General features: G+C 45.5%; 2 protein-coding genes across 6 annotated transcripts in view; one reads left to right on the plus strand and one right to left on the minus strand.

Moving 5' to 3' along the window:
• wdr33 (WD repeat domain 33) overlaps positions 1–20,366 on the plus strand; it is a 41,063-nt gene extending 20,697 nt beyond the window's left edge. Inside the window, exons 8-23 of one of the 5 annotated variants that reach the window (XM_029704008.1) lie at positions 795–921; positions 1,351–1,505; positions 1,825–1,903; positions 2,207–2,317; positions 5,821–5,915; positions 7,870–7,956; positions 8,184–8,323; positions 8,470–8,580; positions 9,449–10,198; positions 10,507–10,567; positions 14,628–14,949; positions 15,274–15,366; positions 16,048–16,208; positions 16,362–16,469; positions 16,873–17,073; positions 18,847–20,366. In XM_029704008.1, coding sequence (XP_029559868.1) covers positions 795–921; positions 1,351–1,505; positions 1,825–1,903; positions 2,207–2,317; positions 5,821–5,915; positions 7,870–7,956; positions 8,184–8,323; positions 8,470–8,580; positions 9,449–10,198; positions 10,507–10,567; positions 14,628–14,949; positions 15,274–15,366; positions 16,048–16,208; positions 16,362–16,469; positions 16,873–17,073; positions 18,847–18,959 — 2,714 coding nt within the window. In that variant the 3' untranslated portion in view covers positions 18,960–20,366. The remainder of the gene's footprint in view (positions 1–794; positions 922–1,350; positions 1,506–1,824; positions 1,904–2,206; positions 2,318–5,820; positions 5,916–7,869; positions 7,957–8,183; positions 8,324–8,469; positions 8,581–9,448; positions 10,199–10,506; positions 10,568–14,627; positions 14,950–15,273; positions 15,367–16,047; positions 16,209–16,361; positions 16,470–16,872; positions 17,074–18,846) is intronic. The other 4 variants (XM_029704009.1, XM_029704010.1, XM_029704012.1 and 1 more) reach the window with 4 other exon arrangements.
• A 596-nt stretch (positions 20,367–20,962) lies between these two features.
• sft2d3 (SFT2 domain containing 3) lies at positions 20,963–22,282 on the minus strand. Its single transcript, XM_029704013.1, has 2 exons — positions 22,132–22,282; positions 20,963–21,959 (listed from the first exon to the last, which is right to left on the minus strand). Exon 2 carries the CDS (start codon positions 21,899–21,901, stop codon positions 21,227–21,229), a length of 675 nt encoding a protein of 224 aa, XP_029559873.1. The 5' UTR covers positions 21,902–21,959; positions 22,132–22,282; the 3' UTR covers positions 20,963–21,226.
• Positions 22,283–22,622: the final 340 nt, after the last annotated feature.

Consider the following 22,622-nt stretch of genomic DNA (forward strand, 5'->3'; position numbering starts at 1 on the left):
AAGCATATATCTACCTGTGCACATATTCTTGAAATGGAACCCCTGTGTGTGCTTTCATGTAAATATTTAGGCTGAAGGGGTTACACACAAGAATGCACTGCTCACAATCACTTGATGTAAACTGTCATAAATCCCAGCATATTTGTTTGTAGAATGTTAAACTGCACATAGCAATATCAGGTAAAACAAAGGCAACGTTTATTTGGTGTCATGTAGTGCTTATGTAGACCTGAAGAAGGACTTATTTACTACTTGTAGAATCAAAAGGTAAAATTGTTGAGTGCCTAACACCCAGAGGAATTGGCTTAGTTAATTTGGAACAAATCTTTACAAGGTCAACCAGTCATGTTATCACCAATGGTTTGTACACTCATGTATCTCCTATCACACAAATGTACACATTGTTAAACCTTGTTGGTGTCTCAATTAAGTTTGTTCACCTCTTTTGCTCTCTCTTGGCATACACACACACTTTGCAATCTTCCGGTATGAGTAATTACTTTGGATTTGGTCTGCTACCACATCTACTGTTTTAATAATGTATGTGCATTGGTACAAGTATATTTCCCAAGTTTTATGTGTAGTCACCCCACAGTGAGTGAGGGTGGAATTGAGTGACTCTCCTAAACACACACACACACACACACACACACACACACACACACACACACACACACAGTCTTTGTCACACACACCCGTAGACCGCACCACCTCTTACATTCACATACAAGTGAACGATTTGTATATTTGTCCTGTCCACACCTACAGATACTAAAGTTGTTCTTCCTCCACAGGTCACGGAGCTGACGTGAAGTGCGTGGACTGGCATCCCACTAAAGGCCTGGTGGTTTCTGGGAGCAAAGATAGCCAGCAGCCAATAAAATTCTGGGATCCCAAGACCGGACAGAGTTTGGCCACACTGTGAGTTTTACCCAAAGGCAGCGGAAAGTGGCATAAAGCACCTCATCCCCAAAACCCAGAGCCGCCTGAGAAATTATCTAATAAAATGTGGTATTTCTCCGTAACAATTTGTGCTTTCTTGTTAAAATTGTTGTTACTATGTAGTTTCTCAGTAGATGACTGATGGTAAAGGGAGCTGTAAAATAGTTCAATCCTTTTTAAAATGCTTGAGGCAACTTGGAGGACAGAAAGAAACTTATACCCTTTTTACACTACTGTGCCAAGCTGATCCGTACTGTGCTGGCTCTGATATTCGTCCTTTCCACACGGTTCAGGCAGCAACCGGATGCACAACCAGGCCTGCACAGTACAGCTCAGCTCTGCTTAGTAGTGTGTAGAAGGTATCAGTACCTTACTCTCTTCCCATCTTTCACCCTACCTCTCCGTCAGTCACGCCCATAAGAACACGGTGATGGAGGTGAAGTGGAACCTGAACGGTAACTGGCTGCTGACAGCGTCCCGCGACCACCTGTGTAAGCTCTTTGACATCCGCAACCTCAAGGAGGAGCTGCAGGTGTTCCGGGGCCACAAGAAAGAGGCCACAGGTACGCTTTGGCTTGACTGACTTGACTTGGCCTATTCCATTTAGCACCTAGTTCAGCAAGTGGCCTCTGCTCTAGTTAGAGGAATGTTATGATGCCAAATGTTGCTTAGTTTATTTACCCTGTGTATGCATGTATGTGGTTGAATATCATGTGTTTCTATGGATTGTTTCTGCTGTGCTCTGTCAAGGATGTGAATACGTCCTCTATCATTTTTACTGGTGCAGGAGAAACTCCTTGAGTTGACAGACCACTTTATTTTTGAGACATTAAACTTATGTTAGTGAAATATGTGTGTTAACCCTTTGTCTCCTGCCTCCAGCTGTAGCGTGGCACCCTGTCCACGAGGGCCTGTTCGCCAGCGGAGGCTCGGACGGATCCCTCCTCTTCTGGAACGTAGGGTAAGAGTGACAGCTCAAGCCTCAAATCAACACACAGGTTCTCATTTTCTCTACCAATCACTTGCCAGAGGCTTGATTCCTTTGCCGGACTGTCATTTCAATGAACAAAGTACAAAATGTATGATTGCAAGAGAGGCAATGCTCATAAATGTAGTCTGGATGCCTCTGAAAGTGAGTAATTCCTACACAAACCCTATAGTCATGACATTAGACTTGTTACAAAGGACTGGGTTCATTACCAATTATGACCATTTCATGTGACATCCCGCTCTTATCATTTATTCCTCCTGTGCTTTCTGTCAGTGTGGAGAAGGAGGTGGGTGGAATGGAGATGGCCCATGAGGGCATGATCTGGAGCCTGGCGTGGCACCCGCTCGGGCACATCCTCTGCTCGGGATCCAACGACCACACCAGGTAAGCTTACAAGTTGCATACAGTGCATTCGGAAAGTAATCAGTCCCCTTGACGTTTTCCACGTTTTGTTACATTAGAGCCTTAATACGACATTTTCCTCAATCTACACACAATACCCCATAATGACAAAGCGAAAGCAGGTTTTTATACATTTCTGCAAATGTATTAAAAATAGTAAATGGATACCTTATTTACATAAGTATTCAGACCCTTTGCTATGACACTTGAAATTTGAGCTCAAGTGCATCCTGTTTCCACTGATCATCCTTGAGATGTTTGATTGGACATGATTTGCAAAGGCACACACCTGTCTATATAAGGTTCCACAGTTGACAGTGCATGTCAGGGCAAAAACCAAGCCATGTGGTCGAAGGAATTGTCTGTAGAGCTCCGAGACAGGATTGTGTTGGCACAGATCTGGGGAAGGGTACAAAAAAATGTTTGCAGCATTGAAGGTCCCCAAGAACACAATGGCCTCCATCATTCTTCAATGGAAGAAGTTTGGAACCACCAAGACTCTACCTAGAGCAGGCCGCCCAGGCCAAACTGAGCAGTTGGGGGAGAAGGGCCTTGGACAGGGAGATAACCAAGAACCCGATGGTTACTGTGACAAAGCTCCAGAGTGGAGATGGGAGAATCTTCCAGAAGGACAACCATATCTGCAGCACTCCAACAATCATTCCTTTATGGTAGAGTGGCCAGACAGAAGCCACTCCTCAGTAAACATTTGCCAAAAGGCACCTAAAGGACTCTGACACAGAGAAACAAGATTCTCTGTTCAGATGAAACCAAGATGGAACTCTTGGGCCTGAATGCCAAGCGTCACGTCTGGAGGAAATCTGGCACCATCCCTACGTGAATCATGGTGGTGGCAGCATCATGCTGTGGGGATGTTTTTCAGCGGCAGGGACTGGGAGACTAGTCAGGATCGAGGGAATGAGGAACCGAACAAAGTACAAAGAGATCCTTGATGAAAACCTGCTCAGGACTTCAGACTGGGGCGAAGGTTCACCTTCCAACATGACAATGACCCTCAGCACACAGCCAAGACAACGCAGGAGTGGCTTAGGGACAAGTCTCTGAATGTCCTTGAGAAGCCCAGCCAGACCCCGGACTTGAACCCGATCGAACATCTCTGGAGAGACCTGAAAATATCTGTGCAGCGACGCTCCCCATCAAACTTGATAAAGTTTGAGAGGATCTGCGGAGAACAATTTGGGGAGAAACTCCCCAAATACAGGTGTGCCAAGCTTGCAGTGTCATACCCAAGAAGATTCAAGCATGTAATCGTTGCCAAAGGTGCTTCAACAAATTACAGCGTAAAGGCTCTGAATACTTACGTTAGTGATACTTCAGCTTTTTATTTTAATACATTTGATAACATTTCTAAACCTATTTTTGCTTTGTCATTTTGGAGTATTGTGTTTAGATTGTGGGGCAAAAAGCCAATGTAATACATGTTTGAATAAGGCTGTAACATAATAAAGTATGGGAAAACTCAAGGGGTCTGAATACTTTCCGAATGTACTGTATAGAGAATCACAACAATGGACGTACACTAACTCTCCACCATACCAGAGTGTATACTGAACAAAAATGTAAACACAACAAATGGTGTGACCACCATTTGCCTAATGAGGCGCGACACATCGCCTTGGCATACAGTTGTTCAGGCTGTTGATTTTGGAATGTTGTCGCACTCCTTTTCAATGGCTGTGCGAAGTTGCTGGATATTGGCGAGAACTGGAACACACTGTCGTACATGTCGATCCAGAGTATTCAAACCATTCTCAATGGGTGACATGTCTGAGTCTGGAAGCCATGGAATAACCAGGAATAGTGTACAGATCTTTGCATCATGGGGCCGTACATTATCATGCTGAAAAATTAGGTGATGCCGGCAAATGAATGGCATTACAATGGGCCTCAGGATCTCGCCACGTTATTTTTGTGCATTCAAATTGCCATTGATAAAATGCAATTGTGTTCGTTGTCTGTAGCTTATGTCTGCCTATACCGTAACCCCACCGCCACCATAACGTTGACATCAGAAAACCGCTCGCCTACATGACGCCATACACTTGGTCTGTGGTTGTGAGGCTGGTCGGACATACTGCGAAATTCTCAAAACGACATTGGAGGAGGCGTATAGTCGAGAAATGAACATTAAATTATCTGGCAACAGCTCCGGTGGACATTCCGACAGTCAGCAGGCCAATTGCAGACATCTGTGGCATTGTGTTGTGTGACAAAACTGCACATTTTAGTGGCCTTTTATTTTCCCCAGCACAAGGTGCACCTGTCTAATGATCATGCTGTTTAATCAGCTTCTTGATATGCCACACCTGTCAGGTGGATAGATTATCCTTGTTAAGGAGAAATGCTCACTAACAGGGATGTAAACATTTGTGCACAACATTTTAGAGAAATAAGCTTTTTGTGAATATGGAATATTTCCCTGGATTTTTTTTATTTCAGCTCATGAAACATGGGACTAACACTTATGTTGCGTTTTATATTTTTGTTCAGTGTAGACAGGGAAGCAAGACTAAATGGAATTGTTCATAAGGTTGAAAGATGAGGGTGTAACAATTCCCTGATATAGATGGGAATCTGGTTCAGATGTTTAAGATACGAGCACGTTGGTCCGTGGGACTCTTAACTGATCCAAATGTGGCATGTATCGGTCAGAAAACCAATTAACTTTACGAGCCACCGGTTCACTAATGTTTTTTACTCGCATGACTTTCTTTTTCCCCTTCCAAAAATGATTTGTCTTTTCTGACTGAACTGGGGCGCCCTCTCCTATGTGTAACTGTGTATGACAGTAATGGATCTACAAGTCATCGTGCATGTCGAGCCACCCCAATTGCTGTCATTATCCTTTAACATTTCTACGCACGGTGCACAGCTTAGGCCTTAATTTAGAATGGGAAACTCATGTCTAAATGCAACAAATGTTAGTGCATCGAATCTCAACGAATCATTTTGAACTAAAACGTATCGTTCCTGTATCATATCGGAGCCGACATGGTTCTTGAATTGTCTTGTCTTGCACACCACTATTGATAGACCTTTCTCCCATATTTCTATTGTACCATGGTTGGCTAATGGCTCTGTTGGTAGGTTTTGGGTTTGATTTCCATATTGGCCGCATACTGAATGTGTCGCGAGGGTGGCAGATAGCCTAGGGTTAGAGCGTGGGGTCATTAACCTAAAGGTCTCTAGTTTGAAATCACGAGCCGACCAGGTGAAAAATTGTCTGTGCCCTTGAGCAAGGCACTGAATCCTAATTGCTCCAGGGTTGCCGTTGATAATGGCAGACCCTGGCGGGACCCCACTCTCCAAGGGTGTCTCAGGGTAGTTGGGATATGCAAAAAACACATTTCCAATTCACACATGAGTATAATACACACCTGTGAAATAGGACAAATTATTGTTATTTTGGATGTCTGTTCTGGTGTGCTTTGACGTGTTTCCTGCGTGATTTATATCCCTTTCAGTAAATTCTGGACGAGAAATCGGCCAGGGGACAAGATGAGGGACAGATACAATCTGAATTTGTTACCTGGGATGTCAGAGGATGGAGTGGAATACGGTATGATGTGTAGGAATATTTTGTGTGAGGTGTAAGTATGTATGCTGTGTGTGTGTGTTTGAATTTGTCTGTGTATAGAGCCCCACAGTGGTGGTGTCATAATACCCCAAAAACCTAGCGGTCAAACAGGGAAATGATTCCAATCTTTTTTCCACAATTCATTTTTCCCGTAGGGAATTTTAGAATCACTTAAAATAAGGAACGTGTTTAGTGTAGGCTTACCCTGGCATAATGTTTTGATAACCATGTAAATCTCTATAGGACAAGGTGACTTATCAATATGTTCGGCTCTATTTACTCTGATTCCAAAATGCTAATTAGCATCAAAGTAGACAACAAGCAAGACTACAAATCCCTGCAAGCTCCTGCACGTCATCTCTAGCAGACACCTTTGGTAACAGTTATTGTGTCAATTTAAAACTTGCACAAGACAGTTCACAGAATTGTCAATTGAATTAAATTTCACCAGTTTATTTATTACAATTTCGCTAACATTAGATAGTTAATCCAGACATTCTTACCTTTGCCTCGATTCGGCAGTCAAATGCCAGATCATCATGGCATTTGTAGTTCTTTGATGTCCACATTAGCAGCTAATTAGCGTTTGTTTTTTGGGGGTAAATACAGGCTAATATATTGATAAGTCACCTTGTCCTAGAGAGATTTACACGGTTATCAAAACGTCACGCCAGGGTAAGCCTACACGTAACACAGCCCTTATTTTAAGTGTTTCTAAAATCCCCTATGGGAAAAATGTATGGTGGAAAAATTATTGGAACAAATTTCCTTGTTTGACCGCTAGGTTTTATGGGTATTATGACTCATACTGTGATACTCGATTACTGGGCTGCACAACTGTCTTTACTAAGCAATGGACAGCAGATTATCCTTGTGCATGGATAATTATTTTTAAATCTAAGCCATAAATGTTATACCTTTATGATCTAAAATAGATTCACTACTTCGGGTCCAAGGCGTGGAAGAAACGGACAATCCATCGATTCTCAATTCATTTGTGTTTGGGAGAATTCATATAAATTCATGAGGTGAAAAGAACCAATATCGCCAGGCACCCCTATTTGGAATAACCCCACCTTACCTCTAGTGTTTAATGACAACACCTTTAAGTCCTGGCACCAAAGTGGCATCGTGACTTTTGAACATGTACTATGATGGATCTCTACTGTGTTGGATTATCCAAGGCCAATATCTTTAAGTACAATCCGCTTCAACAGAATCTGGATGAACCTGAAGGCATCTAGCATAGAAAAAATCCTGAAAGAAGCTGCTACGCCAAAGAGGTTGATTGCCAAGTTATATCAAGGGTTGATTGAAACTCTACCTGATGGTTCAGAACCTAGAAGGAAAAATGGGAAACTGAGGAGAACCATTGGTCACAGATATGTGAAAATGCTCATACCTGCTTATAAGAAAAACTACTGCAATTTAAGATCATTCATAGGACATTTGATGCACTCTTGCCAGAATGCATTAATGCACCCAGAAATCTCTGTTGGAGATGCAAAAAGGAACTCTATTGAATGGTCATTTTGGAATCATGTATAGTATGTGATATCATTTCATTGTGTCTAGGAATGAATTGATATCCATCTCCATGATTGTCTGTTGGGAAATGTAAATATTGGTGAACAATATCTGAGAAAGTTTTGTAATCTAGGTCTGATTGCTGCAAAGAAATGTATAGCTATCAATTGGAAAGCATTGTATTCACCCTCAATAACAAACTGAAGAACTGAACTATCTAGTTAAAACCAGAAATATTTGGCAGAATTTGGAAAAAACATGTTGGTCACCTTAAAGAATGTTTTCTATAGTGGGTGTTTGAAGTCAAGTAGAAAAAAAGGTGTTTAACTGCAGCCAGACACATGTGTCTGGTCAAGGTTACATGGTGTCACCATTTGACTTGTGGTTCTGGGTCTGTTTTGTTTTCCAGATGACATGGAGCCAAACAGCTTAGCTGCCATTCCTGGCATGGGGATCCCCGATCAGCTCAAAGCTGCCATGGAACAAGAGGCAAGCGGTGAGGACACACACATTCACACTTCTCAAACAAATCTTTGTCTCATCTAAGTCAAAGAGATGGTTTGGGGGGGGGGGGGGGTGTTGTTGTTAAGGTTTAGTTTTGTAGTTGTGTTAGCTCTAATAAAGTTGCAGCAATGGGCTGTGACTTCCACAGTCTATACAGTTCTAGCAAGGTTGGAGTGGTAGATTGGTGGACTATGGGTAACGTTGTTTGATTTTCTCAAGATAAAGAGACTGCAGCCGAGGAGGAGATGAGCATCCCAGGTCTGGATTGGGGGATTGAGGAGATTTTACAGAAAGACCAGAAGAAAGTGCCACAGAAGAAGGTCCCCTATGCCAAACCCATCCCTGCCCAATTCCAGCAGGTAACTTAGTCTTGATTCAGTTTTGTATACAAGAAGCAAGAAAAAGAAGCAAGACGGGTCTGTTGTGAGTAAATTTGAGTATTTGCTCCGTGACATTTCTCACTCTTTCTCCCTTCCTTTGTCTCCTCCCCCTTTCCTTCCTTCAGGCCTGGGCGGATAATAAGGTGCCTCTCGTGCCACCGGGAGGAGAGAAGAAAGAAAGGATGGATGAGAAGAAAATGGATGGGAAGACCAACACCAACCCGATGATGCTAGAGGTGAGAGGTCCTCTTTGAAACAAAAAAATGTGTCAGTGACAGAAATGTGTAACATGAAAGAGCGATTGCAAGAGAAATTCATTTTAGGTCATTGATCAACAAACCTAGCCCTGCAGTGCAGCTACAGGCATTTGTTTCAGATTAAAAGGATAGTTCATGCAAAATCTATATTTGGGCCTTAACTTGAGTTGTGTCTGAAGGCCCATGGTGACAAAATCCACAATAATCCATTATTTACTTCTGGCTAGCATTGTCAGATTTCATGAACGGAAACGGCCGGACCGATGTTCGCAAAGCTGCACTACAAGCCGAAACTCCCTAAAAAACACTTCAAACTAAGTTTGGTAGTTGGAGGTAGAAGGGATTTTTTTTAACGTGGATACTGCTGAAATAATTGCTGGAATTTGGTTACTCAGAACTGGAACGATGTCCTCACGTAGCCACAGCACAGAGCATCCGTATGCATCTTCCAGTGATGATGTCATCCCCCTGTGGCAGGCTCTTAGACCTGTATTGCTTTCCAGATGTGAACAAAACTGACCCGTGAACATAGGAAGTATCAGAGCATTAAAAGATTTGAATTTTATTGCAAAAATAACATTCTCGTGGGAAAGAAAACATGGACAGGTTCTTGCTAGTGTTTTTGAGGACGTTCCAGCTCGGCTGTTTCCATACATGAAATCTGACGAAAATAATAGAATATTAGAAATAAATAATAGAATAGATTATTATGGATTATTTCAACATGGGCCTTCAGATAGACACAACTGAAGGGAAGTGTAATTTTACTCAAATATAGATTTAACGTGAACTATCCCTTTAAATGATATGCTGAATCAGGTATGATAGGCTGAATCATTTTCCCCAGCAAATGAAGATGGACCGTATGAATCAGATGGACGGGAACATGCCTCCCCCAGGAGGCCCACAAGGACCCATGCCACCTTTCCCTGGCCAGGGTGGAACCATGCCCCCACCTCCTCAGGGCTTCCCCCAGTCCATGCCCCCTCAGCAGATGCCCCACAACATGGGGCCCCCCATGGGCCCTGGCGTCATGCAGGCTCCGTTCATGCGTCCGGGCCAGATGGGCCCCCCTCCAGGGTCCCAGCACCACCAGGGGCCTCCTCAAGGCATGATGGGTCCACCTGACCTCCATGGGCCTCAAGGCATGCAGAGGCACCCCGGCCCCCACAGAAACATGGGCCCCCAGGGGCCTCACGGCATGCCTCCCGGACCCAGAGGGATGCAGGGGCCCCCCGGAAACATGCAGGGCCCCCCACCGGGAGGAATGATGGGGCCCCCTCCTCGAGGCCAGGGGCCTCCACCTCAGGGGGGCATGATGCCCCCTCAGGGGAATATGATGGGCCCACAGGGACCCATGCAGGGTGGGGTGGGGATGGGGCCTCCCATGCAGAACCCTCCCAGGACACACGGCAACATGCCAGGCATGGGGGGCATGCATGGAATGGGCAACATGCAGGGGCCACCCCCAGGTGGGATGCACGGGCCCCCACTGGGTAACATGCAAGGACCCCCCGGGAACATGCAGGGGCCCCCTGGAAACATGCAAGGACCCCCAGGCAATATGCAGGGGCCTCCATCCTACATGCAGCACCAGGTGAGATTGTCAAACTAGCTGTAAAACAAAATAAATGTCAGAAATATGAAGGTAGGCTCATTTCATAAGAATGTGGCAAGAGCTTTTGTTGAATCTAAAGAGGTAAATGTTAATCTGGGGTGGTGGAAATTGTAGCAACATTGTCTTGTTGGTTAGCCAACTTGCTAGCTACATTGAGTTAAAATTCAATATTTAAGCAGTAGGGCTGTTTGTGTGCAACATGAAATGATTCAATTCAATGCTTATTGAAACGCCCCTTTGTGTTGTTTACAAAAAGTCTCAAATCCTAAAAACAACATTTCACACAGGTGGGACAAAACACTGGCCCCATGATGCATGGGATGGGACAGCAAGGACCCAATGGCAAAGGTAGGTGAACACAAATTCTCATGAGTCTAAGATAAAATCTAAGTTTTTTTGGTCGCTTACACAGATTTGCAGATGTTATCGCAGTTGCAGCGAAATGCTTGTGTTTGTATCTCCAACAGTGCAGTAATACCTAGCAGTAAAAAATAAACTATATACACATCCAGAAAAAAAATCTGAAATGAAGAAATATCAGAACGAGCAATGTCAGAGTATAAATACACTACATGGCCAAAAGTATTTGGACAACCCTTGAAATTAATGGATTCGGCTATTTCAGCCACACCCGTTGCTGACAGGTTTATAAAATCGAGTGCACAGCCATGCAATCTCCATAGCTAAACATTGGCAGTAGAATGGCCCGTACTGAAGAGCTCAATGACATTCAACGTGGCAGCGTCATAGGATGGCACCAGTCAGTTTGTAAAATTTCTGCCCTGCTTGAGCTGCCCGGGTCAACTGTAAGTGCTGTTATTGTGAAGTGGAAACGTTTAGGAGCAACAACGGTTCAGCCGTGAAGTTGTCTAGTCACACAAGCTGACAGAACGGGAACACCGCGTGCTGAAGCGCGTAGCACGTAAAAATTGTCTCTCCTCAGTTGCAACACTCACTTCCAAGTTCCAAATTGCCTCTGGAAGCAACATCAGCACATTAACTGTTCTTTGTGAGCTTCATGAAATGGGTTTCCATGGCCGAGCAGCTGCACACAAGCCTAAGATCACGATGCACAATGCCAAGCGTCGGCTCTGGAGCAGTGGAAATGCGTTTTCTGGAGTGATGAATCACGCTTCACCATCTGGCAGTCCCACGGACAGATCTGGGTTTGGCAGATATCAGGAGAAAGCTACCTGCCCCAATACATAGTGCCAACTGTAAAGTTTGTTGGTGGAGGAATAATGGTATGGGGGTGTTTTTTCATGGTTCGAGCTAGGCCCCTTAGTTCCAGTGAAGGGAAATTAGCATGCAATGACAGTTTGGGGAAGGCCCTTTCCTGTTTCAGCATGACAATGCCCCCTTGAAAAAAGTGAGGTCCATACAGAAATGGTTTGTTGAGATCTGTGTGGAAGAACTTGAATGGCCTTCACAGAGCCCTGACCTCAACTCCATCAAACACCTTTGGGATGAATTGGAATGCTGACTGCGAGCCAGGCTTAATTGCCCAACACCAGTGCCCAACCTCACTAATGGTCTTGTGGCTGAATGGAAGCACGTCCCCGCAGCAAACAGGTAAAGGATGGCAACAACTGCCCTCCGTCAGTGCTCAGACTGTCCGCAATAGGCTGAGAAAGTCTGGACTGAGGGCTTGTAGGCCTGTTGTAAGGCAGGTCCTCACCAGACATCACCGGCAACATTGTCTCCTACAAACCCACCGTCGCCTACGGGCACAAACCCATCATCGCTGGACCAGACAGGACTGGCAAAGTGCTCTTCACTGACGAGTCGCGGTTTTGTCTAGCCAGGGGTGATGGTCAGATTCGCGTTTATCGTCAAAGGAATGAGCGTCACACCAAGGCTTGTACTCTGGAGCGGGATCGATTTGGAGGTGGAGCTCGTGTTACAGCATCATCGGACTGAGCTTGTTGTCATTGCAGGCAATCTCAACGCTGTGCGTTACTGGGAAGACATCTTCCTCCCTCACGTGGTACCCTTCCTTCAGGTTCATCCTGGCATGACCCTCCATTATGACAATGCCACCAGCCATACTGCTCGTTCTGTGCGTGATTTCCTGCAAGACGGGAATGTCAGTGTTCTGCCATGGCCAGCGAAGAGCCCGGATCTCAATCCCATTGAGCACGTCTGGGACCTGTTGGATCAGAGTGCTAGGGCTAGGGCCATTCCCCCAGAAATGTCCGGGAGCTTGCAGGTGCCTTGGTGGAAGACTGGGGTAACATCTCATAGCAAGAACTGGCAAATCTGGTGTAGTTCATGAGGAGGAGATGCACTGCAGTACTTAATGTAGCTGGTGGCCACACCAGATACTGACTGTTACTTTTGATTTTGACTCCCCCTTTGTTCAGGGACACATTATTCAATTTCTGTTAGTCACATGTCTGGAACTACAGTGCTCAAAAAAATAAAGGGAACACTAAAATAACACATCCTAGATCTAAATGAATGAAATAATCTTAAATACTTTTTTCTTTACATAGTTGAATGTGCTGACAACAAAATCACACTAAAATAATCAATGGAAATCCAATTTATCAACCCATGGAGGTCTGAAAACCACACTACAGGCTGATCCAACTTTGATGTAATGTCCTTAAAACAAGTCAAAATGAGGCTCAGTAGTGTGTGTGGCCTCCATGTGCCTGTATGACCTCCCTAAAACACCTGGGCATGCTCCTGATGAGGTGGCGGATGGTCTCCTGAGGGATCTCCTCCCAGACCTGGACTAAAGCATCCGCCAACTCCTGGACAGTCTGTGGTGCAACGTGGCGTTGGTGGATGGAGCGAGACATGATGTCCCAGATGTGCTCAATTGGATTCAGGTCTGGGGAACGGGCGGGCCAGTCCATAGCATCAATGCCTTCCTCTTGCAGGAACTGCTGACACACTCCAGCCACATGAGGTCTAGCATTGTCTTGCATTAGGAGGAACCCAGGGCCAACCGCACCAGCATATGGTCTCACAAGGGGTCTGAGGATCTCATCTCGGTACCTAATGGCAGTCAGGCTACCTCTGGCGAGCACATGGAGGGCTGTGCGGCCCCCCAAAGAAATGCCACCCCACACCATGACTGACCCACCGCCAAACCGGTCATGCTGGAGGATGTTGCAGGCAGCAGAACGTTCTCCACGGCGTCTCCAGACTCTGTCACGTCTGTCACATGTGCTCAGTGTGAACCTGCTTTCATTTGTGAAGAGCACAGGGCACCAGTGGCGAATTTGCCAATCTTGGTGTTCTCTGGCAAATGCCAAACGTCCTGCACGGTGTTGGGCTGTAAGCACAACCCCCACCTGTGGACGTCGGGCCCTCATACCACCCTCATGGAGTCTGTTTCTGACCGTTTGAGCAGACACATGTACATTTGTGGCCCGCTGGAGGTCATTTTGCAGGGCTCTGGCAGTGCTCCTCCTGCTCCTCCTTGCACAAAGGCGGAGGTAGCGGTCCTGCTGCTGGGTTGTTGCCCTCCTACGGCCTCCTCCACGTCTCCTGATGTACTGGCCTGTCTCCAGGTAGCGCCTCCATGCTCTGGACACTACGCAGACAGACACAGCAAACCTTCTTGCCACAGCTCGCATTGATGTGCCATCCTGGATGAGCTGCACTACCTGAGCCACTTGTGTGGGTTGTAGACTCCGTCTCATGCTGCCACTAGAGTGAAAGCACCGCCAGCATTCAAAAGTGACCAAAACATCAGCCAGGAAGCATAGGAACTGAGAATTGGTCTGTGGTCCCCACCTGCAGAACCACTCCTTTATTGGGGGTGTCTTGCTAATTGCCTATAATTTCCACCTGTTGTCTATTCCATTTGCACAACAGCATGTGAAATTTATTGTCAATCAGTGTTTCTTCCTAAGTGGACAGTTTGATTTCACAGAAGTGTGATTGACTTGGAGTTACATTGTGTTTAAGTGTTCCCTTTAATTTTTTGAGCAGTATATTTCAGTTTATGTCTGTTGTTGAATCTTGTTATGTTCATACAAATATTTACACATGTTAAGTTTGAAAATAACAGTGAGAGGACGTTTCTTTTTTTGCCGAGTTTACATATAATGGTGCGTAAAGACAGTATGAATAGTAAAGGTGTGTACAGCAGTAGTTATAGAGGATGAGGCATGACTAGAATACAGTATATACATGTGAAGTGGGTAAAACAGCATGTAAACATTACTGAAGTGAGCAAGGAAGATGACTTTTCAAACACATACTGTAGTAAAGAATACAGTTGATACTTACTGACATAAACACTTGGGGCCTGTTTCCCAGACACAGATTAAGCCTAGTCCTGGACTAAAAAGCATTCTCAATGGCGTTTCTCCATTGAAAGAGCTTTATGTTTTGTCTGACTTATATTTCAGTATGTGCCCTCTGTTTTGATGTCTTCGATTCTCCCAAGGAGATACCCGAGGGCCTCCCAACCACCACATGGGTCCTCCACCTGGGGGCCAGGGGCAGGGTGGCCCTGGGGGCCCTGACCAGGGCTCTGGTTCTTACTGGGGAGACTCTCAGCAGGGGCGCCGATCCAACGACTTCAATGAAGGTGGCCAGGACTTCCACGGACGGGGAGAAGAGAGCTGGAGGAGAGGGTCCAGCCAGGAATACCAGGGAGGCCACAGAGGAGGGCAAGGGGGAGGAGGGGGGAATGGGGGAAACTGGGGCTCTTCTGAGGAAAGATTCCCCCGTGATGGGGGAGAGTTCCGAGGCCGCAGGGACGACAGGTGAGCTTACCTTGCTTTTCGGTTGTGACCTTTAACCTCGCGTCTGTCTTTACTTACGTCCGTGCCGCCACCTCTACCGGCTCTCTAACATACATCTTTATACTTACTTGAAATCTCACCTAAGCTCTCATAGTGTTTACCTGTACCTCTACACCTTAAATCTCACCTCTCACCTACTTTTTCATCATTCTCATCTTAACCCCAACCTTCGTCTTTCAAACCTACCTTTGCTCTCACCCTTAACTTACTATATTAGTGGATCTATGGGTTGCTTCTGCCTCGGGTTCCTCAAACTATGGGCTTATGTGCGTGTGTGCATGTCAGGTTTGGTGGTTATGGGAGTCCAGGAGAGGAGTTTGACCAGAGGCAGAGAGACAGACTGCCTCCACCAAGGCATGGCCAGGACTCAGACGACACGTGGGTCTAACTTTCCTACTAACTCGCCTACTAACTCACTTACTAACTCACTGACTAACTTACCAACTCGCCACCTAGCTTTCCTACTAACTCACCAACCAGCTTTTCTACTAACGCACAAACTGTCCTAACTGGCAACCTAGCCTTCCTACAAACTCGCCTACTAACTACGTACTGTCAAAATACACTGTAAAAACTAGAACACAGACATTATGCATACCAAGGCCAGGATTCAATCCAAGTCACATTATAGAGCAGCGCATTATAACAGACTTTTAAAGGTAATTTACGCTTGAGCCGACATGTGCATAGTTCACCCTGAATGCAATCTCTGCAAACGTCTGGGAAAATGAATGTAAAAGGCGCATTGTCGGCTGTCTAGTGCACTGGTTTTTAACGCACATTGGATTGCCCAAGTTATCTTCTTAGTGGATGTTTCCTCTAAAAACAGCAGCTGAGGATCTGTTTTGAATCATGTATTTTGTCTAGCAGTTGCAGTATCGCATATCACACTGCTGAGAGTAAGCACAATCATATGTGATTTGTTTTATAGCCTTTACTTAGTGTCCTGAAGTGTGAACCTCTCCCTTTTCGAAAGAAAGGGTAAAGCATGAACAGTGGGGCATGGATGTTTCAACGGGCCTTCTGTATCCACTCAAGCGGCATCTATTTTCTGTGCAGGTACAGAGGGGTTGGACAGGGTCGCCCTGGGGGGAGGGGGTTCCCTGATGAGTTTGGTGGGCAGGAAGAGAACTTTGACACCTCAAATGAGATGGCCGGAGGTTGGGACAACGGAGGGAGGGGGAGACCCCCCCGAGGAGGGGGCCCACCCAGAGGAGGAGGTGAGACCAGCTGAGTTTGTTGTCTGTCCCTCTTTTATGATCTATCAGCCTCTGTCCTTATCTAGTTCTCTCTCTACCTCTTTCTCGTCTGTCTGTATCTGTCCATCAATCTATGGGTCCTATCTTTCATTCATCCCTCGGTTGTTACCTCAGGAGGTGGTGGAGGTGGACGCCAGGGCTTGCTCCCCACCCCTGATGAGTTCCCCCCACACTATGAGGGAGGCAGAAGTCAGGAGGCCTGGGAGGGCGGGCAAGATCAAGGTAAAGGGGCTGTCTTATCGAACCAGGGTTGCGTGGCAGGCCAACAGCTCCCAACGCTAGCCATAAGGAAATAATAGCATAGTAGGCTAACCCTTACAGAAATCATGGCTAGCAGCCAGTCTCATTCCACGTAATGTACACGTTCAAGGTAGTGAAAGGACTAATCAATGTATATGGCAGCCCCAGAGGATTTTTAGTGCGACACTACTAAGGAATTCATTTTTTAGGGGTTCATTTTGACAGCTCAGCGCCAGGGTATGAAATAAATAGTGCCACAAGTAGTGTGAGTAATAGTGTCCGTTTTATCCACATCTCCCCATTTTGACCCTGTTGGGAAATTACTGTGTTCATGTAATTGTGTGTGTGTGTGTGCTACTGTGTGTGTGTGCCTGTGTGCTCCCAGGTCACGAGGCTTACAGAGAAGGCCAGCGCTCCGAGCACGGCCCGCTGCACGACAGCCCGTCCCCTGCCAGCCGTGAGCGCTCCTCCTCCCTGCAGGGCATGGACATGGCCTCGCTGCCCCCACGCAAACGCCCGTGGCACGACGGCCCGGGCACCGGAGACCAAGACTCCCCGGGAGCAGGGGTAGAGGACAGGACAACAGGTATACAGGGGAGAGGGGTTGGGGGGGTATTTGCGTGACAATGACTGATGCTAAGGCTGTGAGTCATGTATCCATTACTTGTCATGGAGACTTTGACTGCTTTGCTTTATCTTGGCCAGGTCGTAGTTGAAAATGAGAAGTTGTTCTCAACTGGCCTACCTGGTTAAATAAAGATGAAATAAAAAAACTAAAATGTTACAGCCTTATTCTAAAATGGATTAAATTAAAAAAATTAATCTACACACAATACCCCATAATGAAAGCTTTTTAGAAATGTATAAAAAATAAATATCTTATTTACATAAGTATTCAGACCCTTTGCTATGAGATTTGAAATTGAGCTCAGGTGTACCCTGTTTCCATTGATCATCCTTGGGATGTTTCCACAACTGGATTGGAGTCCACCTGTGGTAAATTAAATTGATTGGACATGATTTGTTAAGGCACACACCTGTCTATATAATGTCCCACAATTGAGAGTGCATGTCAGAGCAAAAACCAAGCCATGAGGTTGAAGGAATTGTCCGTAGAGCTCCGAGACAGGATTGTGTCGAGGCACAAGTCTGGGGAAGGGTACCATCAAATGTCTGCAGCATTGAAGGTCCCCAAGAACAGTGGCCTCCATCATTCTTAAATGGAAGAAATTGCGGACCACCAAGACTCTTCCTAGAGCTGGCCACCTGGCCAAACTGAGCAATTGGACAGGAGGTGACCAAGAACCCGATGGTGACTGAGAGAGCTCGATTTCTTCTGTGGAGATGGGAGAACTTTCCAGAAGGACAACCATCTCTGCAGCACTCCACCAATCAGCCATTTATGGTAGTGGCCAGACGGAAGCCACTCCTCAGTAAAAGGCACATGACAGCCCACTTGGAGTTCTCCAAAAGTAACCTGAAGGACATTGACCATGAGAAACAACATTCTCTGGTCTGATGAAACCAAGATTGAACTCTTTTGCCTGAATGCCAAGCGTCACGTCTGGACGAAACCTGGCACCATCCCTACGGTGAAGCATGGTGGTGGCAGCATGTTTTTCAGCAGCAGGGACTGGGAGACTAGTCAGGAGCAAGGAAAAGATTAACAGAGCAAAGTACAGAGAGATCTTTGATGACAAACTGCTCCAGAGCGCTCAGGACCTCAGACTAGGGTGAAGGTTCACCTTCCAACAGGACAACGACCCTAAGCACACAGCCAAGACAATGCAGGAGTGGCTTCGGGACAAGTCTCTGAATGTCCTTGAGTGGTCCAGCCAGAGCCAGGACTTGAACCCAATCTAACACCTTTGGAGAGACCTGAAAATAGCTGTGTAGCGACGCTCCCCATCCAACCTGACAGAGCTTGAGGATCTGCAGAAAACAATGAGAGAAACTCCCCAAATACAGGTCGCCAAGCTTGCAGCGTCATACCCAAGAAGACTCAATGCTGTAATCACTGCCAAAGGTGCTTCAGCAAAGTACTGAGTAAAGGGTCTGAATACTTATGTAAATGTATATTTCAGTTTTGTTTTTATATAGTTTAGCTTTACCATTATGGTGTATTGTGTGTAGATTGAGGGGGATTAAAAAAAATAAATTAAAATTTGAATACGACTAACGTAACACAATGTGGAAAAAGTCAAGGGGTCTGAATACTTTCCAAATGCACTGTATTGAGACTTCTATAATCTGTCTTTGCATGTCATTCTTTGTTGGTATTAGGGTTAAGTGGTTTTATGTCCTAATTTGAAATGGAACGGAGTCCAACCCCAGTCTCTTTTCCCTCTGCTCTCTCCAGGCCGACCGCCCCAGAGAGAGGAAGGCGGCTACGGCCCCTCGACCCGTGGTGGCAGAGGGGGCTGGAGGGGGGCGCCCCGCGGGGCCCCCAGGGGAGGAGGGCGTGGCCGGTAGGACTGAAGGAACAACTCACTACCAATCGACCTACCTGCTCCCCACCAAACCTCCACTCTCTTACCTCCCCATCCCCTTTTCCCTCCTATTCACCCCCCCCCCCCCCCCTGCAAAGAGGACAGGGACCAAAAAGAGATACACAACCACTACCGCCACCTCCTGTCCCCCAGATCAGTGGATCATCTCTGGGCTCAGACTACACCTCTTCAGGCCTGCTTGTAAGGCTAGAGGATGGATTGTTTACTGTGTGTATAGGGGCCTCATGGAGTGGGAAAGGGCCTTTATTGCTGTATGTGTCGAAAGCCTCAGGTCTCTCACTACGGGATGGACGAGTTGCTATCTTTACATTTGGATCCTTTAGACGACAGATTCCGCCCTATGGCTCTTTGCCATACTCATCCTGATTGGTCGCTGCAGGTATTGTCTAGTGGCCTGATTGGACACAGGATGGATATGACAAGCTGAAGCAATCACTGATTGGTCAAGGTTTCTATTCCAAGTTCAGACATGGGTCACATAACAGAATGGTTTTTGTCAGTGTGGTTTGAACAAAGCATTGTAACAGGCAAGAAACCTGGGGTTTATTCAGGAGGGTGCAACGTTTAGAACATTGTAGACAGGCGTTGGTAGGATTCCTCATTCTGCATTAGAAAGAATTGTCTGTTCTCAACATATTTCTGTCTGAATGCTTTGTAATGCTACACCCTCCTGAATAAACCCCTGGACACACTTCATGTGATAATGTGAACGGCCCATAGTTTCTCTTTTCTACATGTACTGTACCAATCACACATAATAGAAAGAGTCCAGGATCTTACGCAGTTGGACACATTGAACTTTGCAGATGGGAATACAATGTACAGATCAGACAACTTTTGTTTGTTTTGGGAAGAATAGAGAACCATGTCCACTCTGTCCATTACATTTATATCTGAAAATGTTCAGAGGCTGTGGCGCCACACTGAAAATGCCCACCGTTTCAAGATTCATTATTCCAGGAGAGGATTTGGTCCTCGGCTATAAGGCTGCATCCCAAATGGCACCCTATTCCCTATATAGAACACTACTTTTGAACATGGCCCATAGGGGTATGGTCAAAAGTAGTGCACTATATAGGGAATAGGGTGCCATTTGGGATGCTCAGAAGTCCTGTTTGTCACTGGTAGTTAACAAACAGAACAGGGCGTTGAATGTGTTATTCCCCCCAAGTCCTCGGCTCCATTTATTTAAGTTCATTTTTAAATGTCCAATAATGGAGAGAAGAAGAATCACTGTCTCATCGCCGGGCTCCCCTGAATATCGAGGCGGCCTTCCTCTCTTTCTAAATGTACAGTTTGTCATGAGATTGTCATATTGCTTTTGTCCATTTTTTTGTATGAGACTAATAGAAATGTGTGCAAAATGTCACCCTTGTTTCTGGTCTTTCATTCTTTGTTCAATGACAGTGTGGGGGGAGAAAGAAGAGTGTGTACTTGTACACCCTTAGCCTGGTCCTAGACCTGTCTTGCCATCTCCCTGGTTTGGAGTGACAATGACCATAGAAGTCAAGACATTAAACACATCTGGGACCAGGCTAGTAGTATACACTGGTGTTCCATAGACTTCAGCAGGTCACGCAGTGCCCACGTCATCACATTAACCATTAATTGAGACACCATTGCAATGACTCGTAAACATATTGCCAATCTAAAGGAAAGGCTATATTAAATCAGAACCTAAGACCATACATAGCCTTTTTGGATATTCTCAATAAGTGATTACCTAAAGGAGGAAGTTAGGATGCATTATCTGACATGTTTGGATAAGGAAACATGCATTTGAAACTAGCCAGACCTGAATAGACTTTCAAATAGCCTACGGTTTTAGAAATACGCTTGATTTAGCTTGCCTGGCATGCAGAATTGGTACGTTTGGTGCTATTCCCTTGGTCCTGCACCAAGTATTTCATCCACTCTAGGCCAATATTCTATCCCTTGGTTCAGGATTGAAAAGACATTCCATGATAAGATTGTACATTTTATTAGTTGAAAAAAAAAAGACATGAGGCTTCATAGTTCTCTGCTGGTCTGTTCCATTTGAGTCTTATTCTGATATATTACTGGGCATGTTGGTCCATCAGAAGTAAATTACAAGAGAAGAAAACAAGGAATTAACACCATTGTCATGGGCCACATTATGACTTTGTTTTGTTAGTGCACTCTAAACTAGTCATTCAGTCCTATTCACAACAGAGGGCAAAAGTCCGTTCGGATTAATTGAAGTGGTGGTTAAATTGGCATCGTTTTACCCGTGACAGTCCTTTTGATAGCAGACACTGCCATCCCTCCCATGAATCGAATTCCTGCGCTACCGCCCGGCAGCAAAGAGACGATGTACCCAACGATTACGGCAACCTGGACAATGGCTCCGACGGCGGTGAGTATGGTGCTGTGAAGGCTGAGCGCTGCATAAAGTGTACCTCCAATAGAGCACAGATACACCAACGCGCTGGGAGTCGGCCTCGCTATGAGCTTGCTGGGTCCCCGCAGTATCGCTGCTCCCAGAATTGCGAAAAGAGAGCCGAGAGACCAGAGCAGGGCAAATTTGCGCGCATACAACAGCAACAAGGGTGCGTACAGGGCGGACAGTCCAAAGCACAACGCTGAGAACGCAATACACACTCCGAAAGCGACCAGTCGTTGCGAGCGACTCATTCCCGGAAGACATGGGTCTGGCTCCGCAGACCACGGCCAGGAATAGCCGCTGCCCAACCCTTGGCCTGTCGAACCTCCGCCGCGACTGCTGGAACCAGAGAACGGGCTCGACCAGCTACCGAACCAGCTCCCAGCTACTGAAGTGGATTCGATATCTATGGTCGTACTTGAGCTGGACTGAGAAATCGTCTTGGCACCACCTTTAGACTGGGCCAGATATTCTTGAAGACTTCGATTTAATTCCGCCATAACTTCTCGTCGACATGTATGTTGACAAATTTCCTTTATGTGCGACTGAGTATTCTGCCTGCAGCACAAATGATGACGTCACGTTAGTATGATGAGACCTTACGTTTACATTGTGGATAACTCATTCGAAATATTACATTTTAATCAATGTCAATTTGTATTGTGCTCATATTCAAATACATGAAGGAATTTACGAAAACAATTAGAATTATACTTCAGAAACCACTCACCACTATATATTATTTTCACTATAGTTGTAGTCCTAAATCCCGGAAATGAGTTAGCTCTGGTTCGTTCAGCCATCCCTATTGGGAAAGAATAGGGGTTTTGCAATACACACTGAAAATAAGGTTTGAGGTTAACACAGGCTTAGGATATCCTATGCGTTTTTTCTGACATAAAAGTCAGTTAACATAACCTTAATGAATTATGAAGCCTTTGTGATTCGTTTTATTTTATTATTACATACAATCGTCAAAATTCACAATAAGTGACGTTTGCTGATGAATATGATGTCATAGAACAAAACGTGTAAGATATCCTAAGTCTGTTATTACCACAGAACTTATTTTCGGTGTTTATCCAAAACGCATACAAAAACGCCATTCATTTCCCTCATAGAGTTACGCCGCGTGCACACATTTTGTGTATTCACGTTGCCGTATGGTACATATTACGCAATTGATGCAATTTTCGCAATTCATTCCACACTCAGGGTTGT

The sequence above is a fragment of the Salmo trutta genome, chromosome 21 (genome assembly GCF_901001165.1).
Source record: "Salmo trutta chromosome 21, fSalTru1.1, whole genome shotgun sequence".
Taxonomy (NCBI): domain Eukaryota; kingdom Metazoa; phylum Chordata; class Actinopteri; order Salmoniformes; family Salmonidae; genus Salmo; species Salmo trutta.